General features: G+C 40.1%; 1 protein-coding gene and 1 long non-coding RNA gene across 4 annotated transcripts in view; one reads left to right on the top strand and one right to left on the bottom strand.

The window, feature by feature from the left end:
- Nucleotides 1–516: 516 nt before the first annotated feature.
- Nucleotides 517–17,591, bottom strand: RUFY1 (RUN and FYVE domain containing 1). 2 transcript variants are annotated; one of them, XM_062587340.1, is made up of 18 exons: nucleotides 17,321–17,591; nucleotides 13,603–13,776; nucleotides 13,148–13,265; nucleotides 12,396–12,497; nucleotides 11,940–12,063; nucleotides 11,212–11,270; nucleotides 9,951–10,016; nucleotides 9,237–9,306; nucleotides 8,055–8,156; nucleotides 7,515–7,631; nucleotides 6,718–6,885; nucleotides 5,035–5,132; nucleotides 4,564–4,683; nucleotides 3,758–3,887; nucleotides 2,967–3,061; nucleotides 2,328–2,376; nucleotides 2,048–2,125; nucleotides 517–1,225 (listed from the first exon to the last, which is right to left on the bottom strand). In XM_062587340.1, exons 1-18 carry the CDS (start codon nucleotides 17,589–17,591, stop codon nucleotides 1,082–1,084), a joined length of 2,085 nt encoding a protein of 694 aa, XP_062443324.1. In that variant the 3' UTR covers nucleotides 517–1,081. The 2 variants fall into 2 exon arrangements, with proteins under 2 accessions (XP_062443324.1, XP_062443325.1); XM_062587341.1 differs by having other exon boundaries at nucleotides 17,370–17,457.
- The window catches only part of LOC134146799 (uncharacterized), a 28,042-nt gene continuing 23,263 nt past the window's right edge, over nucleotides 14,255–19,033 (top strand). For both annotated transcript variants that reach the window (XR_009959891.1, XR_009959892.1), the window contains exon 1: nucleotides 14,255–14,732. This is a non-coding gene — a long non-coding RNA (uncharacterized LOC134146799). The remainder of the gene's footprint in view (nucleotides 14,733–19,033) is intronic.

Consider the following 19,033-nt stretch of genomic DNA (forward strand, 5'->3'; position numbering starts at 1 on the left):
GCCTCTCACCTGCTTTCCTCAGGTAAAGTGCTGCTGCTTCATAATGCAGCACTTCAAGCAGAGTGGTGTTTTTTTTCCCTTCCCCACCATTATTGTGCTCTCAGTGCACAAGTTGTGCAACAACTGACAACTTACCCCCATCTTCAACAGCATATGCTAAATGCCCTTTGAATTTGCTTCAACAAAAAATGTGTACTTTCTTAGACTTCATTTTTCAGGAAGCATCTTTCTTAGCAGAAGACTAGGGAAGTAGAAGCCTCAGTATCAGCTACTCTGTGGTTAAAGCTGTTACTTTGAATTAATGCAAAGTGCTTTCTCCCTTGAAGAGTACTGAAGCAGTTACTGCTGCAGAGCATTAGCTTCAGTTACAGTGGTCTTCCCCACATGTTCAGTTAAGTTATAGATGTTAAAAGGCATCTTAAGTGTTAAAACAGTTGTATTTGCCCTGCAGTGCAAGAACCATTGCCTTCTAGGGTACATGACTAACTGAGCTTTTAAAAATCAAAACAACATTACTTTCAGGTTTTGTGAAAGGCTTTATTGTGTAACTATGGTATTGTGTTCAGATACTTTCAGAACAAGTACAACTTCTTTTCTGTGACCTAAGTATAGTGAAGGCACATTCATTGACACTCAAAGTTTTTTCTGTAGACAATCCATAAATTGACATTTCTTTACTTAGAGCAAATACAAAACTGTACAGTAGCCACTATAACAAGTGGGAACACCTGAAGTGAAGTTACAGTAGACCCATGATGTTAATGTGCAGAAAAAGTGACTTCTAGAGGGATCAAGTTAGTATAGAAATGTACAAATTTTAATACAAATAACTTCTGTATAAAATCAGAAAAGTGAGTTTGCATTTTAGTTTCAAATTGAACTTTAATGGAAATCAACACTTGATTAATTATTCCACTTAGAGAAACATTAACTTGCATAATTCATACAAGTTTTTACATTGACATCTCCTACAGTGGAAAATTTAAACACCAGTCTGCTGCACAGAAGGTATCTGGAATTCAGAATTAAAAAAATAATGGCTACTTTTCCAATGTTGAAGTGGGCCTCAGTTATCAAAGCCTTAGGAGGAGTTAGAGGAACATCGCTGAAGTAGCAAAGTGTGGCAAGTATCACAAACACGGACAGGTTTAGGATATGATGGCAGTGCAAGTTCATTACTGGAACAAGTGTTGCAGAAGATGTCACCACAGTTTCTGCAGTGATGCTGCAAACAGTTAAAATAAGCACAACTGCTTAAAAATGAAGCATGGTGAGAAGATTAAAGCTTCTGGTGTCCACTGACATCAACCCCAATTCATGATGAGGCCTCCCCCTTACTGCGCCATTTCCTGTGCAGAGGACTAAGCAGACCAGCTAGGCCTCCTTAGCTGCCACAGGCTGTTGAGCAGCCCTGAGGCTCAGCCTGGCCCGTGGGCTGAGCAGGCCGGACCTTGGGCTAGACGAGCTGTTCCGGGTGGCAGCTGCCTGCTGTCCAGCACACAGCCGCCTGTCACCACACGCGGGCTCCACCCATGGAGCAGAGGCAGCCCCCGCCTGGCGCCCTGTGCAGGTGCCCTGAGCTGCCCCAAATCCCAGGGCCTCACCAAGAGGCACTCAGCAGCCTGCACAGCTGGCCGCCACCACTAAGGCACGCAGCCTGTCAGCTTCCAGTTCTCATTACACACGATCCGATGGGGAAACGAGAGGAACCATGTTACAGAAGAGACTGCAACCCACATCATCTCCCCATCAAGAAAAGGGCCCATGCACGATAGCCTCCTTAAAAGCTCTCCTTAAAAAATGTTACTGAAGTTTAAGAGAGGGAATACTGCTACCACTCTGCTTCATGATCACACCAGTAAGATCTGGAATTGAAGCTAGCTATTTACCCCACCAAACTAAGTGTGCCATAAAAGGCAATTCTTGTTTTCTGGGAGGAAAGGAACACAAAAAAAAAAAAAAAAAAAAAAAACACCCACACAAAAACAAAACACCCCCCCCCCCCCAAAAAAAAAAAACCCCACACAACAACCACCAAAAACTCTACCTTCCTCCTTGAAATAGAGAATTCCTTCTCACATTGCTTGCAGTGTGTTGCTTCATCATCTTTTAGCCAGGTATGACCCTAGGAAATCAGAACAAAAAATTCACCGTACACATACAGGTTATTTGTCACAAAACTTGGAGGGAATTTACCAACATTGGTGGCATTTTTCAAGAGCCATCTTTTAAGTATAATAAAATGAACTAGGAATTAGCTGTGGAATGAGATCTAAAGGCTTTTAAGGAAATGCCATTTGTTAAAACGTCCATGAGATACAGAGTACCTTTAGTGCTTTATTTACTTCTTTAATATCTTCCATCTTCAGCTTGGATCTGGAAAGAAAAGTTTTGTCATATATTAAAATGGAATTCATTACTAATAGTTTTACAGAAAGCATACAATAAAGTTTAGCTGAGCTTAGGAGAACAGAAACATCTCTACCTCCAATACTCTGTATTTCCACAGAATACAAATACACAAGGACTAGAGGATACAACCTCAATCTTGCATATACTTCTAGAGAAACATGAATTGCAACACTAAGTCAAATCAGAAGCCCCCATAATCCACTGCCCCTCCTTGCCAGCACCTCTGAGCAGCTGTCTAGAGAGGAAAGGAGAAACAGGGAGCACCACGTGCTGCCTGATTCCTCTCTCAGGCTCTGGTGTTCTGCAGAGACTGCTCGTTTAGCAGCCTTAGTGAATTTCTCATTTGTGAATCAGTCCAGTCTCTCTTTGAGCCCACAAACTTTAGTGCCCAGACTCCTACATGAGAGTAAGCCCCACAGTATGGTGGCAGGTGCTCAGAACCAGTTTCATTTACTGACTTTAGAACTCAATGTGTTTTAAAATTTTTTGCACGTTGGTTTGATAACCAGTCCTTCAAGTCACATCACTTTCAGAGTTCAGTTCCTAGAACTTACTGGCTGAGATGAAGTCCCATTTCTTGAAGGGCTTGTTCCTGGTCCTCACAGATTTTCTTTAACTGCTGCTTCTCATCTTGCAGTTTTCTCAGTTCCTATTAAAAACAAGTGTAAAATCTCCAGAGTATCTTAATCATCCTTGAGCCTAGCCAGAATGAAGCAGTCCTGTGCCCACACAAGTGTATAGACAGATCCTGGTGTACAATTTGTGCCTTCAAAATTTAAACAGATAAATACACAGGAGAAGGTTCTCTTTAGCCTAATAAGAATTCTCATACTTAAAAAATAAAATAAAATAAAGAAAACACGTTTTTTTCTATTCTAAGGCTTGAAAATGTGAACTTATTATTTACAGTTGAAAGACCTAACACATACCATTTTATACAGTTTAATGACTTAACACAGTCACTGAAAGCTCTGAGCCTGCCACTTCCTAACTGAGCAGGGCTATCTCAACATTGGACAGCTGATGAACTGTTTGTTCCCAGCTGTCTCATCTCAGCTTCACGAGCTGACTGAATAGCTCAGACACTCATGCTGCTAATGGGCAGGCAGCAGCCTCAACACCATCTCTAGCTGAGTTGTCCTATTGTCCGAGACCTACATTGCTCCAGGTTCCTTCTCTGTGTGTTTTATGTGCGAACTTAACATTACATCAGCCAGTCTTCTGAAACCACTCAGAGGAAGAGAATGGTATAGAAGAAACCACCACTCGGCTAAAGATGCAAGTATTGCAGTAATTCTAAGCTAGCTTTAACCCTGAACAGTGGGCACGTTTATGCTGCACGTACCTTCTTCAGTCCTTCCATTTGTTGCAATTCTGTTTTAAGCAGTGTGGAAGTATCCTTCTCTCGATGTAGTTCTCTTTGCAAAGTTTGCCTCTGTTCTTTTTCCAATTTTAACTCCTTCTCCAGAGTAGAGCTGTTTGGAAATACATGGTTTTAAGAAATCATATAGCAGAAAAATGTCCTATGGGACTATATGGATAGCAATGGTATAAGAAGAAACCTTGTCCAAAAAGGCGCAAAAACTAGTGCCATGCTCTGGGCATAACAGGGATGCTATAACAGACACAAAAACCATATCAGTATTTTCAGGTCACAGCAAACAAGTGGCAATGCTGATGAATGGCTATAAGTTGTTGTTGTTGTTTGTTTGTCTGTTTGGTTTTTGTTTAAGTACTTATTTGACTACTGGTGTTTAAATAGCATACCGTGAAGTCTGAACAGCAAAAGAAGCCTTTTCTATAGTTAAGTCATTTATACACAGGGTAGAAGCATGACCATATTTATCTCCTGATCTGGTAACAAAGCAGTTGAAAGATATTATTTATCCAGAGCAACCAGATTTTTACTAGCACTCTGTGTGCTAGATTGGATGCTCAGAGAAAAATTTTTCAAATTCCTCACATTAGTGTTCATTTCATGTGCGCGTGCACGCACACACACACTGCTTTCTTAAAGCTTGTACACTTCCATCAATATTTACTGAACCTAATGACTAAAATTATCACTGTTTAGTCCTCAGCACAAAAGGAATACAAAACACTTAGTAAATAAATGGCAGAAGGGAAAAAAACCATGATCAGATGAAATACCATTTGCTATCCAGTTGGGACATCTGTTGCCGACAAGTGTCAAGCCTGCCAGCAAGTTCTTGCTTCATCTTGTTGCACCTTTCTTCTGCAGCCTGCCTGGCCTTTTCTGCATGCTGCAATCTAGAGCAAAATAAGGGACACACACATTTGTGGTCAATTCTTTACAGAATGCCAGAACTTAAAATACTAGTGGAGAAAAACTGAGTTTTCAAAAGCAACTGTTTCTGCAAAAAGAGAGTCAACATATTTTTAAATGGTTTGCACATGGAAAGAGCCACAATTTTCAAACTGGTCAGTTATGTGGATGTGTGCAAAGGGTGATAACAGGGAGAAAGGAAAAGAACATGCACGCTGGCATACATGGCCAAATGCCTATGAGAGACATATTTGACACAGGTGTACTGAGAATTAGAAGGTCATTCTCTAAAGGCTGGAACCTTTCCACTAACATTTTGAACTTGTAATTATTACCTCTCTTCCATTTGTTTCATAGTAGACATCATCTCATTTGTTTTTCCTTCAAAGGATGATATTGCTTCCTCCTTCTGTTGTAAGGAACACTCTGCATTCTGTAGGAATAAAGTGAACAGATATTTCCTGTAACACATTTTAGTTTTCTACAGCATCAAGTGTTAGTGCTTAATGAATGCCTGTCACTACATAATAACCACAGATGGGCCACAACACAGGCCTCAATTCACTTTGTTAGAGCTCCAGAACACTTAACTGTAGTAAGTTTTGACCTAAGAAAGCAACCACAAGGGTTTTTTTTAATTATTTATTTATTTAGAAAGGAGTTTGAGGAAAGAAATTGTCAGATAACATAAGCAGGATAAGTAGATCAATTATGTTACTATTATAATCTGACTGTAACAACTCCCCTTAAAGGTACTTGTTAGCGATACTACTGTATAGAATCAGGAAGCCAAAGAGCACCTTCCACGTCAAGAAAATACTGCTATTCAATGCAAAGGCATACCCTGACACACATGGGTTTCACTGGCCATTGCTTTGTAAGTTTGCGTGCACCTGTGCAGGACGGAAAGGCCAGGACAAAGCCTGAACAAGCCCTAGGAAACAGGCCCCCCAAAAAACAGAGAAATCCCCTATGCACAGGGTTTCTGGCTCCAGAGGGAGAAAAGAAGTCTAGGCAAACTCCTGTTTCATTAACAGAGACAAGCTCTGTATATTCTCTACAAATAATACTGCTCCATCATTTTCTTGTAGAAATGCCTACCAACATATTTTCTTGTCTAATTAAGTTTAGTGATACCCCTAAAGAGCAGCAGCAAAAAACCCAGAAGCAATCCCAAAGCCCTACAGTGTACATGACCCTAAGATTGGGGAGTAGAAATCTAAAAATTACCAAAGAAGAGACTGAAGTGGAGGAAGGGACGCAGGCCCAGCAAGCAAGATGTTTTCCATCTTACTTCTCTAACATCTTACATGTGGAAAGCCAGGTCTTATGCTAAAGGAGGGTATCACAGAGCACCTAAACTGGTCCAACAGCTTTTTAGTTGGTCTAGGGGCACCCCTGATCCCAGACCTCCTCCTTCCCAAATCTGATGTTTCCTTCCCACTGCTGTAGCACTCATCTCACCCTTTGGTGGAGTCTCCAGAAAGTAGAAAAGAAAAATGTTGGTTTTCTATTGATTTAGAGAGGTATGTTGGTGGTTTCTATGGTAAACAGTGTTAAAGCTGGTGCAAGTGAGAGGCAGGACAACACAGATGGCAAGAAGCAACACAGTTCTTGGCTGCAGTGGGTAACTACATCATTTGTTAGAAGACTAATCATTCAATGGCTAGAATAAAGGACCCTTGAAACCACTTTCTCCCCTATGAGGGTTCTCAAGTTGTCTCTGATAATTTGTTGGATAATCCTTTCAACATACTTTGCAGCATGTTTGAGGAGGCTTACTCTCTGTCCAAACATGCCTAGTTTCACTTCACCAACAAAGCATGATATGAGAAGTTAAACAATTTCTTCTACAATTTTAAAACAGAAATTCCTAAGAAAATTGATGTATAAGTATTACTTCGGAGATGTGTGTGCATGCCCCCTTGTGCATGATTAACAGGTGAAGAACACCACGAAAGGTGCTCTTTCTGTTCATCATTACCTGAGATTACCATTAATTCACTCTGTTCACATACCTGAGATTTGTGGAACATCTGTAAGTTGATAGCTTTCACCTCTTCTAACTGTTGGCGAAGTGCAACCAAGGTGTCTTGTTTCTCGTGAGTATCTTTTTCCAGAAGTTTCATGGCAATTTCCATTTCTGTTTTCATTCCGATCTGTAACTCCAACTCTTTCTCTAGTTCCTTACAAAGAGTTTTCCTAGTTACTGCTATATAGTCATGCGTCAAGGGTAAGTGTTTCCAGAACCATAAAACCCTACACAGGAACTACATATTACTCTCTAATACTGAGCTGTGGTATTTACAGAGACGATACCATGGCAAGTTAGTAAGAACAAAATACTATCTGAGACTATTTCAGCTCTCTGCATCATACCAGGGGATCTACACCCTTGCTCTGGAGTAGAGCTGCCCTTCAGAGGAAGCACTTCTGGCAGCTGGAGACTGGCTGGCTTCAGCAAGCCTTACCAGCCTCTTCACCAGTCACTTATTAAGAAAGTTCCCCATTGAAGTGACTGTTATGCATATACCATACTTCACTCCATAAAGGCAGATACCTTTATTTGTGCTCTTATCTTAGTGTCTAAGAGCCTACCAGCATTTTTACAGCTTACAGTGGAAGACCTTCTATTTTCAACTTTCCAAAAACACAGCTTTCCAGTTCTTTACAGACACTGTAAATGATCTATGTTCAACATCTTGCTTGCAAATCCATTATGGATTCAGGATAGTTGCAAGAAGTTCGTAATACTACATTAAAGTAGACAAAATCTGAATCTCTCATTTCATTTTCTACAGTTAAGTTTCCTCACCAGCCTTATTCTTTTTTCTTCTTTCAACTGCTTCCAGACATCACTGTACATTTCATCTAGACCCTGGCGTGACTGCTTATATGTATCCAATTCTACCTTCGTGTCCTCTTTTGTTACCTATAAGAAATATTAACAAAAAGCTATGTAAGACAACAAAACTATGCATTTAAAATATATCTCAAATTATTCTGCAGAATACAGCATTTCTGTGTGATATTTCAAACAACATCCTATTATTTTTACAGTTAATAAGCTGGCAAACATTCAGAAGCAGAAAATTCAAAGAATAAATTAAAAACAAGAAACCACCATTATATTACTTTAAGCCCCTCTCTGTTGTGTTTACATCTGTAGTAGAGAACAATGAAACCTGATGTCTGCACACATTAAACACTAATAAACAGTGATCAACAGTAGCATGCAGTATGACTGTAAAGTTTAGCATTAAAATTCAAAGTGGTTTCAAGAGTACTGAACCATAGTTGATCAGAACCAAGGGCTTATTTTAAGAATTCCTGTGATCTTAAATAGATGTCCTACCTCTGCACTTTTTTCACTTCGTTCACGAATTAATTCATTTTGTTGTTTTAACTGCTGCTGCTCTTCCTGAAGTGATCCAATTCGGTCAGTTGCTGCTGCAAGCTGTTTACAAAGGGACCATATCGTTATTTAATCGCTATACAAGCGCATAACATCTGGAAGAGTTCTAAAGTTTGTAGCTTAGCTTTTGTAAGCAGATGCACTGCTCACTTGGAACCAAACTCACTCTACAGTCAAACTAAGCAAGCCCACCAGTATTGGTTCACTTTACCTCTGCTTCATGCCCTCATCAGTTGTTCTGACTATTTGCTGTAGAAAGAAATGCATCCTAGTGCAAAATGTATCATGCACATCTGCTAGAGAAACTAGGTTAATTTGTGCCATTCTTTGCAAATATTCATTTATTGGTCAGGCAGCTTACTGCATTATCACATTAACCTCTTCTTTTGTATGAGTTAAACTCTCTGTTCAACCTTAAAGGGAGCATATTTATTATCTGAGTTCTAAGACAGTCCTCAGGCCCAAATCCAAAGGTTTGTGGTGTTCAGTCAGAAATGAACTAGCAGACATACAACAAATTAGGGCTAACATCGACTGATGAAGCCTTAAGGCATTTTAATGGGAAGATACCCCAAAAGGATTAGCAATTGGGCTACACTGATATACACTGAACTTCTAAAGGAAGAGAAAACAAAACAAAACAAAAAACCCACAACAAAACAAAACCCAACCCCTCATCATGTGTTCTGTGGGATTGTATTTCAGTTCCTAACTAGCACAGAGGTCCAGATTGTAGTGCAATTCTTTACTTCTCTGTCTTGTGTGCAGTTTTATGTCAAGTAGAACAGAAAAGTGTGTTCAGCAGGAAGGAGGACTTCATTAGTGAAGCAATTAGTTTTAGCTGGAGACACCACTGCACCACAAAAAGAAGAAAAACTTAATTAAGGGAACCTTTTCTAACAAATAAGTGCCCAAAATCATTTTAATTACTAACATAATACAGAAGCTTTCTGCAGAGCTTGCCAAGTGTGCCGAGGCATGCCAATCTTATCAATGTTCCATACTTCATAAGCATCAACGCAAACATTCTAGGTCTAGGGGTTTTGCCACTGATAGCAATTTACTAAGAAGGGAAAATAGGAATAATTACAAAAAGAAATATTTAGCAGACTAGACACAAACCTCTTCCTGGAGTTTTGAATTAGTCTTTTCTAAACAATCTATTTTGTTCTGAAGATCTGCAACAGTGCAACTACAACAAGGAGAAAAAAAAACATAAAAACAATATAAGAAATATCAACATTCAGCATTTATTCCCACACCAGTTTTTGTTACCATCTTGCATTTGTTGACAATGAAATACTTTGGTGAGCTGGGAAAAACCTAGAGGAAGGATAAATGTCTCTTAAGTTATGACAGGACATACAATAGGGTGCCAAGTATAGATAAATGTATTAGTTTGTGGCCTTGGTCTGGCTTAGCCTTTGCAGTCCAACACCTCTCTGATGTTCAAGAGGATTGGGGAAGGCTAGTCCTTCTGCTGAGCAATCCATGAGAAAAGAACACAGAGCCTTCATCTTAAAAAACAAACTTCCAGATCCACCTGTCATAATTTTCTCTTTAAAAAGCATCTTCAAAATCATCCGTTAATCACAAACAAGTCTCAGAAAAGAAAAGAAAAAACATTTATTACTATAAGATTTTATTTTTCTGCATTGCATTCTGCATCAGAAGAGAAAGATTATAAAGTGAAACTAAGATTTTTGGCAAAGAATCGTAAAAGGCATTTCAATGTTAGACAAAAATCTACAAGACTGACAATAGAGATATTTAAAGCCATACTAGAAAAGCTAAACAGAACAAGTGTTTGTATATCAGAATAGACAGAAGTCTCACCTTAGATGTCGGTTAAGTTCTTCTACATAATGTTTCTGGTCAAGCACAGCAGTAATTCCTCCATCTCTGGTTGTAAAAATGAGAATTGATTTATTGAAAAGAAACGTCTCTTCACTCTTTAGAGTTAGTTTATATAGACATGTATTTGAGTTGGAACCTTTTTTTTTCCTCCTTATAAAAATACTTGTGAATGAAACAGGCTAGAAGCAGTGAGAAGATAAGGTATTTTTCAGCCTGAAGATCTGCAAATTGCTGGGATACCATTAAGAGTCAAGAAATTAAAGGACAGATTTTTTCAGAGCAGGAAGCATTTAAAACAAAACAAAACAAGAAAAACACCACCCTGTATTACATGTCCCCTGTAACAGACTTCATTTAATCTTACATTCTAAGCTTGGAGAAAATACATTTCCTAAGGCTGGGGAGGGGAGGAGGAAGAGTATCTGGATGTTCTAAGGTAATAACTTATCCACTGTTTCATCTACAGTCAACTTCAGTATAACTTTCAAAAAATATTATCAAAATGAAGAAAACTGAAATATGCTTTTAATTCAAGAAAGTGAAACTAATTAAGCACTTATTTGTACAACATGAAGTGATAGCAGCTTTCCAGACACATTACTGATCTGAAGGTCAATCCTTCCTTACAGAAAAGGCTTAAAAGCAGCTGCAGACACTACTCATCTCATGTCATGCCCCCTGTATTTTTATGTGTTTGTCACTCCTCATACTTTGCATTGCTTTATCTCCTCAGCTGCTAAACAGTAAAGTGCTCCGAAGCGCAGGAGGTAAACAAACTATGAAGTCGTCTCCCTCCACAAGTTCTCTAGCCTACTACCACCAGTTACAGTCCACACTTCACAGAACACTTCAGTAAAAAAGCAGACTGTTTTCTCCTTAACAGACTTCTCCTACAAAGACGGTTACTTAATCAAGAGCATTTCTGAAACAATTCAAGGCAGTGTTTTAGCTGGTGGCCTGGCAGATCATACTGCCTACAAACAAACATGCTACCTGAAACTTCAGGTGCTCTTAATTTGGTCCCAGGTCAGGACACAGACTCTCCACACTGAATTTCTGTTAAAATTACCATAGTTCAACTTTTGAAAGCTAGTACTTTGTTTAGCTAATAAACCCACTTAGGATTCTCTTTTTAGGATGATTAAAAGAACTGGAGACATCCGTAGCACTGACTGCCTGACAGTGTGTGTTTTTTAAAAAAGATCCTAATAATTATGGATCAGTAATTCACCATACATACTGTTTGTCATCACTGTCCTGGGTTTCCTTAAGGTACAAGGAAAAATCAATCACTCCAACCTGAAAAATAAATTTAGGACATCAACATATCTTCACAGTGAAATTCTGAACACCAGTATGCATTACTTTACATTTGGAAGAAGGTAAGAATGTAAAGTTTAAGATTAGAAGGACAGATCACACCTATCCTCTTCCCAACTAAAGTTAACTTGTAAAAGAACTGCTGTTCATCATAAAAGTATCAAAATAAAGACTACATTTAGCGTGCTCAGTTTCCTAGCAGTTACTAATTTTACACGCTCCAATGCAGGGCATATAACATTGTGGTTCAAACAAATGCAGTTTCTATGTTTAATTCAAATACCTCAAAACATTCATTATGCTCCTGGACTGTTTGCTGAAGCAGCAGGCACATGTGGTATCATCAAAAACCCACACAAAACAGACCCTTCCCACAACCCTCAAAACAAAAGCCCCTAAAACACCAGAAAACCCAAAGCCTAAAGTGGCATATTAATCTTGAAATTGTGTCTCTTGTAATTAGCTTGGTTCACTTTTGATTTCTCATAAGGCATTCAAATGCCTGCTTATGAAAACCCAGACAAAACTAATCCAAAGTGTGTACCAGATCTCAGAACTGTGGAACTATTCCATCAAAGAATTTATGGATGTGCTTAATTGTTACTGGAGTCTTTTAATGGCTGATCTTATTTGAGTTCTATTCTTCACCTGGGAATCCAAGTCCTCTCCTTTCAAGCAAAGATTTGCATCAATAACATTCAGTCCAACTAGCAGACCCACAATGACTGCTCCTTCCTCTTCCATCATCAGTGCATCAGGTTCATAAAATTCACTAGAAGAAACATTATAAGGCATCACTGCACATCATAATAATTATAATGGCACTTCCATCACTAAAGTCACATAAATGGCAATGTAGTCCTTATACAGCTCTAACACACAGGCTGATCAGTCCCTCCTTACCAGTTTATTGAATAATATAGAAGATGCAGAGCTCACGTAGAAAAGCATTCTACCTGTTTATCTGTAGGTTCACCGCAAAAACAATGAACAACTTGTTCCTGCACAGGTTGCATTAAAAGGTTAAACTAGTCAATTAAAGACCTCTTAGTATAGCAACACAAGGATTCAGTGAATACAACCTGCATGTGTCTGTTCTGTTACCTTAATAGGTGCTTATTGTCCAAGAGAACTTTGAGATAATCTGCCAGTTTCTTTTGCATGAGTGCAAGATAAAGCCAAGCCCTTCCTCTTCCTACAGCAGTCCTAAAAGGAAAAGTTACAAGTTCTGGTAAAACTGAAGTGTTTCAATAAGTAGATTCATGTAATTCAAAATTTTCCCTTTAGGAAGCGAGAGGAAGGTAGGTATTTACTTAAATACAAAAATCCCAGGGGAAACGGTGTTGTGTCCAGAACACAGAACCATTCGAGTACTCTCATCGCTTCACTGAAGGGAAAGTATCTTGTAAAAAACTTTATAGATTAGAAAGGTAACAATACTTTGACTAACTCATAATCCAACTACAGACACAGTCTGCTAGCATGAGAATCTAGGAGTAATACTAATCTCTTTTCCATCATCCTAAATTACCCCAAATAAATACTACATGCACACACACAAAGTTAAGCAAAGCCACACAAGTGATGGAAAGAAAAGGAAAGAAAATATCTGTGAAGATCCAGCAGCAAGCTTGCAGAAGTTTTCAAATGTTATTTTAAATCTGACAGTATTGTTGAATTAGAAGCGCAGAATGCCTTAAGATGTCCTCTTTACTTCTCAGAAAAGCCAGCGCCTCCAGCATAGATTATCCTTCCCTTTGGGAACAGGATCTCGTAAGACAGGGCAAAAGACTATAGGGAGGATTCTTTTTCCCAGAGGTATAAGTGAATTGTATTATCCCCAATAATCAACTTACTTCAACTCTGGCAGATTTTTAACACTAGTTGCTATATCTGATGCTTCAGGACAAAGTTTCTCCACTAGTTCCAAAGGACCAAAAAATGATTTGTTCTGCCCAATAAAAGTCTTCTTCACTAAAGAGAGCATACAGAGAAGTTTGTGAGGAAAAGTAACAGGCTTCTGCTTCCAACTGCAGTCACAAATTTCAGTCTACATTTTACTTCATCTTACTACCACCATGCACGTAAATGGAAATGGGACATTAAAAAACCTTGACCCTTTAGGCAATGGACAATACAGGGTATATTAGAAAATAAGCACATTTGTATTTTGAGAATAACAACTAGTATCCTACAGTGGGTGCACTGATATGAATTTCATGCTGAAGTCCAGCTGGAAAGGCAGCGAGGCACGACGCAGCTGCGTTTATCCGCTCTCCCGGCATTGTGGTGGGAGGCCGCGGGCGCTCACCTTTCAGCCCGTGCTTGAGGCAGTGCTCCAGCACCACGAAGAACTGCTGCAAGGGAGGGAAGTCCGAGTCCAGGGTCCGGCCCAGGCTCAGGGCTGACTGGATCAGGGTTTTGATACTGAGCTTCATCATGTTCATGAGATTTGCGCGCTCCTCCATCGTGTGGCAGCGGACAGCTAGGCAGGGGGGACGCAGGCGGGAAAAAATAAAATAAAATAAAATAAAAGGGCTTTAGCAGCAGGCTCCCCTTTCCCAGCTGTCAGGGCAGCGATGGGGGCAGCGCCACCGCCCAGGCCTCCATCTTGGCGAGGGGCGCAAGGGTGCGAAGCAAGGCCGGGGTGACCCCCCGACGGGCTCCGCGAGCAGCTCGAGGGTTAACCGCAGGCCCCGGGCAGCGGCGCCTGCCCTCGCGCAGCCGGGGCACGGCGGCGCGGAGCCGGTACCGTTGCCGGTACCCGGGGAGGGGGGGGGGGGCGGCGGCCCCTCCCCGCGGGGGCGCTGCGGGCTGCGCCCGCGTTACCACAGAAACAGCGCCCCCCCACCCCCCCCGCCCGCAAATCTCGCGAGACGCGGCTGCGCGGACGAGCCGCGCGAGCGGACAGGCGCCATTTTAGAAAGCGTTTCCTCTGCGGGGCGCTGCCCGCGCCCGGGGGAGCGGGCGCCCTTCGTTACTCCTGCCCCTTCCCCGGCTCACCAGGCAGGTACTGCGGCTCTCCCCACGCCCTCCCGATAGGGCTGCAAGGCAGCTGCAGCTATTCAGGAGGGGGGAGGGAAGGTTGCCCCCGCCCAGAGGGGCCTCAGTCTGCTCGGCCAGCCGCGCCCCCGTGGGGACGGCGATGCAGAGCGCCGTCCCCGCTGTGCTCAACACCAGCCCCTGCTTCCGAGGGGCACCTCGCTCCCCTTCCCCTGACGGGAGAAGGGGGTGCTCCTTCCAGGCTAGAGGAGGGGCGAGACAGAAACAGGCTGCCAGCTACTGCTTAGCCGAGACAGGTACTGGCAGAAGCTGCCAACCGCAGACCCATGGCTAAGTAAATGATCTTTTGAGACAACGATGTTGCATTAGGAGAATCCTGCTCTCATCTGCGGATCAAACATGATAATACTCCCTGTCACAGAAGACCAAGTTTAACAGGTAGAGCCCCTGCATCAGTCACATGCAAGTTTGCTAATGCTATTCCTAACAGCATGCAAAAGTCTGAGTACTAATTTTAATTACCTTATTGCACACAGAATGTTAATTCAGGACTATTAGTGAACAAAATTCTTCCATATCAGAAGAGCCAGAACAAGGAGTCTTTCTAATCCAAATCCAAGAAGCACATAAAGTCTTGTCTTCTCAGTGGGCAGTTTCTAACATATCGCTATCTACAGTCAGTGCAGTGGATGCCTCAGAACTGCTTAGAATCTCTGAGATGAGACTGGGAATTAGAACGGTTTGAAACTGTGATGTCAGCATTGCCAGGCTACACATTAGGAACAGGAAGAAAAGCTGGCTATAGAAACAGGATGTCAGTGGCCTTCCTTAAGTGTCAGGATGCTTCAGAAGCAACTTGTCAAGTTATTTTGATGGTTTCCTGAATTTGGATTTTTAGTTGTTAGGAATGTTGAGCAAGGCTTACAAGCAAAAGACATGTATTAGCTACAAATCTTTTTAAAATGAGTTTTGTGAATGAAAATTTATTTATGAACACAAATTTAAGTGTAAACTGTGTCATTGTAAGTGTACTAAGTTAAATAATCACTTGAACTAGTTTTTAAACTATGGCAAGTTTAGATAATTAAGTGTATCTTTTGTACAAGTTGGAACATGCCAAATAGCCAGGTATTAGAGCAGCACAGATTACCAAAGCCAGGCCTGGAAGATTAGGAACCGAGTTACTTCAGTGCAGAAGATCACAGACGTTATGATGCAATCATTAAAGACATGGTTACACAATCTCTTACTTCATCCAATTCAGCAGATTTGTTTTAACATCGTTTTGAAGCCCTGTGCCTTGTTTACTGCACATGGGAGGCCATCTCCATCTCTTAAGTCTTTAAAACTGCAAGTCTTTCCTGATGAGTATTTAGATTGGTAGCTCCCCACCTTTTCCAACAAGGCAGGAGAGTTTCTTCAGTGGCAGACACTAGTTTTACAGTGTGCCTCTCCTCTTCTATCTGTCCAACTTAGTTACTTTAAAAGCAATCAACAGATCTAGAGTAGCAGGTAGAGGTTATAAAATCTCTGGAAAAGATGGCAACAAGGAACAAGTTGCTAGCACTCCACAGGTCATCTTGCAGACTGCAGAACCAGATTATTTATTAAAAATATTTAGTCTGCTTAGTCAAGGGTAATGGTGAAACTATTTACATAGGAGGGCCAAATAGGTCATCTAGTGCCTTTTTTTTTTTTTTTTTTTAATATCTGAGTCATAAGCAGATTTTTCTTATGGAATTCTCTATAAACCTTATCAACATATTATCCAAATACTTTGAACTATCTGTTGAGGTGGCATTGTATTCCCTTATTTTACAAATAAGCAGCTGAAAGCTTATGTCTAAAGTCCCAGCAAGTCTAGGAGCTCTATTTCAATAGAGCCAAATGTCTTACCCCTCCCCCAAACATACATGCCAAATGCTGTATGTTCTGTTGTATGTTCATACAGTATATTCATAGCAGGTGATGCAAAAGCACCTGAAGACATTGGGATATTCTGCCCTTCTCAGGTTAGATTCCAGGTTCTCAAGCTGGGCATCCAGAAAACAGATCTGTGAAGTTTGATTTGAGAGTGTGTAATAAATGCAGGGAAATCTAAATTCTGTCCTGGAAAAAATAGATTATTATTTTAAACTCTCCTGACTATGCAAAAACCAAGGAATGTTCACACATGCACACAAATCCCCCAAACATCACCCTGCTGCCAAAACTGCAACAGTAGCTTATTTCAACATACAGCCATATTTCAGCCCCAGCAAACTCCAGCTTGGTACTAAATATCATTAAAAACAAGAAGATCAGAACCGTAACTGAGCTCCACTGATCAAAAACAACAACCAAAAAAGCCCACTTAGCAGTAGCCTGGGAGCCTGGAGGACAAGGCTAATGTTACCAGTTATTCCAACATTTGAATGGTTTTGTTTCCAGTGTCTGAGTATCACTCAGGTGGTATCAAGCAATTCAATTTGCACAAGCATCCAACTAAACCCCTTTAAGTTGTAAGAGACTAGTGCCGTAAATCCATATGAATTGTTACATCCATAAATATGAATGCTTAATAAAGCAAGCTGTAGTTAACTAAGCAGGCATTTTTAGCATAGTAAAAAATGTAATTCATAATAAATCTATTTCTTATTCTGCTTTCTGTCATGAAAATCATACAAAAAGTATAGCCCCTTCTCTGATCCACCTAGGAAGGATAAGAAATGAGCCACATCACTACTAGTGCAGTCAGGCTGCTGCTGAGATGAACTTTAAGGGAGAAGGTTAAAGTAATCAAAAGCTTTAGGTACAGAAAATAAAGTCAACTTTTCCAAAAATACTAAGAGTTTAGAATTTTTCTAATCATTTTGTTCTGTGTGTGTTTGTATAATTTTGTTTAAATTAAATAGTGCAACAGATTTTAAAAAATAAATTCAGAGTAATAATAATGCATCACTGACACTGATAGACACCACTTACGGGAGCTAACTAACTTATTTGTGCACCATAAAAGCAAGTTTACTAAATAAACATAACCATACTTGTTTTTGCTGTGTTGTCATTGCTGACTGGTTTGGATATGAATCCTACCAAAGATGCAGACTTCAGAGCGTGGCCATAGCTCAGCACTAAGTTTTCCGAGGCTTTCTTAGCCAGCGACAAGATAGGAGCAGACCATCTTGTTTCTTCTGCAGTTTTCTCTTTTTCCTCGTTTTTCAACTCAATTGTGTTAGGAATCAGGTTTTTGTCAATAATTTCAAAGTCTTCTTTCTGTTCCGCGGCAGATGGGCTGCAACTCTCCCCTTCAGCCATCTTTAAAGTGTCATATGACACTAGTCATGAGCAATCGAGTTGGCAGGGCCACCACCCTACCCTGCCTTCTGACTGCAGATTGGGAGCCAGGTACAGAAAAGCAAGCTTGCTGCTAAGCAAGACTGTAAGACAAGCTTTCCCAGAACCGTGAGCAGTTTGCCTGATGTTCCAAGTTAAAGACCAGGGGGAGGGAGGCATGGAAAGAGGCATAAGGGTTTCCTTTTTGAACGAAGTTAAGGAAGTAACAAAAAAGCACCCTAGAGTTACTTATTGAACACTATATTCCTAAACATTATTTTCAAATAGAATCTTTGTAGTATCCTTTGAAATCCCCATTTTTTTTCCATTTTTTAATGACAGCTTAAAGAGATCCATATTAATCTGTCGATAATTCAAGCCATCCTAACTTGATTAAAATGGTGGATAAATACAACAGGTTTGGAGTAGTGAAAAGTATTTGCTCACATCACTGATGTTACAAAATAGTAGTCAGTAAGGCTATTTCATTAGTGTAACTTGGCTTCATTTGGTAGAAGAGATTTATCATGAAGGGGAACTGAACTGATGCTAGTAGAAAATTTGACCTTACTAGGTGTCTCAAATATCAGTGTAGCCTGCAAAGGCATGATTTAATACACAATATATATATATATATATATCATTCAATTAGTCATGAGTTAGTAAATGTTGCATATTGGTTATTGCTACACTAAGGGAGGGTTCTGTTTTTTTGGGGGGGGGTGGTGGTGGTGGTAAGAAATGATTGTTAAAAGAGGAGGAAGGAGAAGAGGGGAAGGAATAGCAAAGTTGGAGATCAGTTTTAGTAGTCTTGCAGCAAAGGAAATCTTCAGGTCTGCGTCTTACTTGTTTTCCCACTATAAACTATTTTAAGATTTATTCTGTCTTCTAGGCTTCTCAGACATTGAAAATTAAACAACTTACATTCCACAAACACAGGGAAACTTTCATATTTTTGTTGAGAAATCAGATCAATAGCGTTTTGTATTTATTTAACATAAATACAGGCTTTTAGGTACTCTTGCTAAAGGGTGCAAAAACAAGTTTTACTCCATCTTGTGGACTAAAGCAGTATTTGACAATGTATTTATAAGGAAGTAATATAAGATCCTGTAAAGCTATTAGATATTATGTTTTACTACAGTAATATACCTCTGTTTGACTTGAGTAAGACTTAACCTCGACTTTCTGCCTTTTACAATCCACCAAAAATTAGAATCAGAATAATATTAGCTAGAGAAGCAAAGCAGACTTCTAGACTTTGAAATAACTTTTTCAATAAAGCTCAGGAACAAGACATGAAAGTTTTGTGACTGTGAAAACAAGACTCTGCTTACCTCTCACTATATTGCTCCCATAAGGTCATGATCATCAGACTGCCTGGTTTAACAGTACAATTAGATACATGATAAAAATATTAAATG

Source organism: Rhea pennata, chromosome 14 (genome assembly GCF_028389875.1).
Source record: "Rhea pennata isolate bPtePen1 chromosome 14, bPtePen1.pri, whole genome shotgun sequence".
Classification (NCBI taxonomy): domain Eukaryota; kingdom Metazoa; phylum Chordata; class Aves; order Rheiformes; family Rheidae; genus Rhea; species Rhea pennata.

What these genes read in the sequence shown, in the direction of transcription:
- RUFY1 (XM_062587340.1), bottom strand. Translation starts at nt 17,591, where the DNA reads ATGGCTGAAGGGGAGAGTTGCAGCCCATCTGCCGCGGAACAGAAAGAA. An exon ending in AAAAATCTGCCAGAGTTGAA is followed by an intron (nt 12,498 to 13,147) that starts GTAAGTTGATTA and finishes TTTTCCTTTTAG; the next exon opens with GACTGCTGTAGGAAGAGGAA. An exon ending in ATGGGACTTCATCTCAGCCA is followed by an intron (nt 2,377 to 2,966) that starts GTAAGTTCTAGG and finishes TTTTCTTTCCAG; the next exon opens with ATCCAAGCTGAAGATGGAAG.